The sequence below is a fragment of the Penaeus monodon genome, chromosome 30, assembly GCF_015228065.2.
Source record: "Penaeus monodon isolate SGIC_2016 chromosome 30, NSTDA_Pmon_1, whole genome shotgun sequence".
Lineage (NCBI taxonomy): Eukaryota > Metazoa > Arthropoda > Malacostraca > Decapoda > Penaeidae > Penaeus > Penaeus monodon.
The window spans coordinates 30,930,085-30,932,560 of NC_051415.1; the positions used below are offsets into that span (position 1 = coordinate 30,930,085).

Consider the following 2,476-nt stretch of genomic DNA (forward strand, 5'->3'; position numbering starts at 1 on the left):
TACTGGTCTGAGTCCCTGTCATGAAAATGTGTTAGGATAGGTTCGGTGCTTCGTACTGTACCTTCTCGTCCATCTGTTCACCTACAGACTGAGTGTTTGTGGTCAAGATGCAGTAGTGAACAGCGACCAGACATTAATCTTCCCTTATTATAAGCAGCGTTGGCCCCTACAACATGGGTATAAGAGAAACTAATACTGTGGTTAAAGTAAGTTGTTTTCACCTGTTTGCAAGAGAAGATCATTGCAGAGTGGTGTCATTTCAATAAGATATATTGAGTTTATTCTGAAATACTGTGATATACTCTAGCTCCTTAATTATGTGATTTTGTAATTTTCAAATAATTTCTGAAAATATTCACAGATTCAAGTTAACTTTTCAGAGGAACAAACCGAAGATATCCTTATATCATTACAACCTAAGTCCCTTATTCCCCCAACCTCGTCATTCCTGCATCATCATCATATTCAGTCTCATTAGTCTCAATATACTGTTGAAGCGCATTGAGTGTTGTTCACGTTGGCCTATGTTCATGACTGAATCCGAGCGAGAGTGAATGATCATGATGAGATTATTTGTAAAATATGTTTTCATCAAGATGTGTACAAACGGATGTTTATTTTGGCAAATAACATGATAATTCCATCTGCAGTGTTGAAAACAAAATTGGCCCGAGTAGCATTTACTAACAAAGTCATGCTTGTAGATTGGTGGGGAAGTTCTGAGGGCAACGAAAACTTTGAGGCACCAGGTTACAGCAGCAGAGGCGCCTACCTATTTCCTCATACCAGCTGCCCTGACAAGACGTCCCTCAGTGGAGCGGACGCCGAGTGTCGTTCCGTCTGCAGCAGAGACTTTCACTGTCCCGCCCTCCAGTACTGCTGTCTTAACACCTGTGATCGTAGGTGTGTCACGCCGCAACTGCTAGGTAAATATAATTTTCTTTATGCTCCTGCTGATGTCAGTATATCAGTGATCTAATTGCGCAATGCTGAACTGATGGGTGTTACATCTTAAAAGCATTCTGAAAAAGTAATTTCGGGGACCGAGTTCAGCTAAGGCAATTCCTTTTTGAAGCATATTAACCATGCAAACTGGTATACATTTTTATATTTAGATACAGGAGACGACTGTGGTTGCTCAGTATCGTTTCTACCGATGAAACAGGCAAATGACCTCTCTCCTGATTTTGTTAAAATAAACGCAAAAGTTGTCAACTTTATATGGCTATCTGTGAAAGACAGGTGAGCATGTGGGTGAGACTAGGCTATATCGTTATATATCCTCTCTGGACTGCAATATGAATTTTAAAAATCTTGTAACTTGAGTAGTGATTGATATGACACTTTCAGTTTCTCTCCGTCAATGGAAGTCCACCTGCTTGATACCAACTTCAGAACCACCGGAATAGGACAAGTCGACAGTCTTTGCCAGCTAGAACACATTTTGCATTTCGAATTTCGTACAAAAAAATTGGATTTGTTCAGAAAGCCTCACAGAAAGCTATGTATGTATATTTTAGCCGTTACCTTTACTGAATTTGATAAATGCTTAAGTATACATTAATCGTTAAATACAGTGTAAATGTTTTGCACTACAGTTGTAATCGGCGACGACGTCGACTTCTTCACAAGAGTTACTGAAGCGGGCGCGTTGGGCGAGATATTCGAGTCGGTGTGCGCGGTGGCAGTTGGGAACGTGACGCTGAGCGACAGTCTGCTCAGCCAGTTCGCATCCACTGCCAGTCCAGGAGAACCTTGTGTATGGCGGGTGGACTCCTACGACCAACTGGGCGACCTCCAGCCAGAAGTGGAGGCCGTAATCGACGATGGTAACTACCAAATTCCTTGCTGGTTTGATATTCTCTAAGTGATGTCACGGTCACACAAAAATATGACTATATAGGACTCGAACTTCCTGTTTTATATTTAGCTTACGTTTCATGGCTACAAGTGGCTGAATTTCTAATCTGATGCTGATGAGTATGGACTTTATGCAGGAAGGCAGAGGTAGAAACAAATAAATTCTTATAACCCCATGGCATTTTCCTTATGTAGTTAGTACGCATAAAAATATGGGACCACTTAACGAAGTGGGAGTCTAAGGTGCTTGTAACATGAGACATTGATGCAGACCCTGCTTTAACTTTTCGACATGTGACAAAATTTAATTCACTGACATGAGAGTAAAGAAAGCATGCATATGATCAAATACGTTGGAGACTGAAACTCGTGGATCCAAGACTTAGCTAGCCTCTGATCCTGATAGCCAGGTAGCCTGAAGACCATGTCCATAAAGACACTAGAGACCTGAAACTTTTTTGAAAAAATATGTGAATGAGAATGAATAATTTCACACTTCGAGATGAGTGACTGAGATTCATTAATCATGAAATTCTGACCATTAAAACCTCAGTTGGTTTCTTTGTTATTCTTCATAAACAGGAATGAAAGCGTCCCAGTTAACGTACAACAAGCC

At 40.8% G+C, this 2,476-nt stretch overlaps 1 protein-coding gene across 1 annotated transcript in view; it reads left to right on the forward strand.

The window, feature by feature from the left end:
• The window catches only part of LOC119592404 (low-density lipoprotein receptor-related protein 2-like), a 16,915-nt gene that overhangs the window by 4,203 nt on the left and 10,236 nt on the right, over nt 1-2,476 (forward strand). The window contains exons 4-7 of the mRNA XM_037941226.1: nt 88-926; nt 1,116-1,242; nt 1,351-1,505; nt 1,599-1,829. Of these exons, the coding sequence (XP_037797154.1) occupies nt 611-926; nt 1,116-1,242; nt 1,351-1,505; nt 1,599-1,829 (829 nt within the window). The 5' untranslated portion in view covers nt 88-610. The remainder of the gene's footprint in view (nt 1-87; nt 927-1,115; nt 1,243-1,350; nt 1,506-1,598; nt 1,830-2,476) is intronic.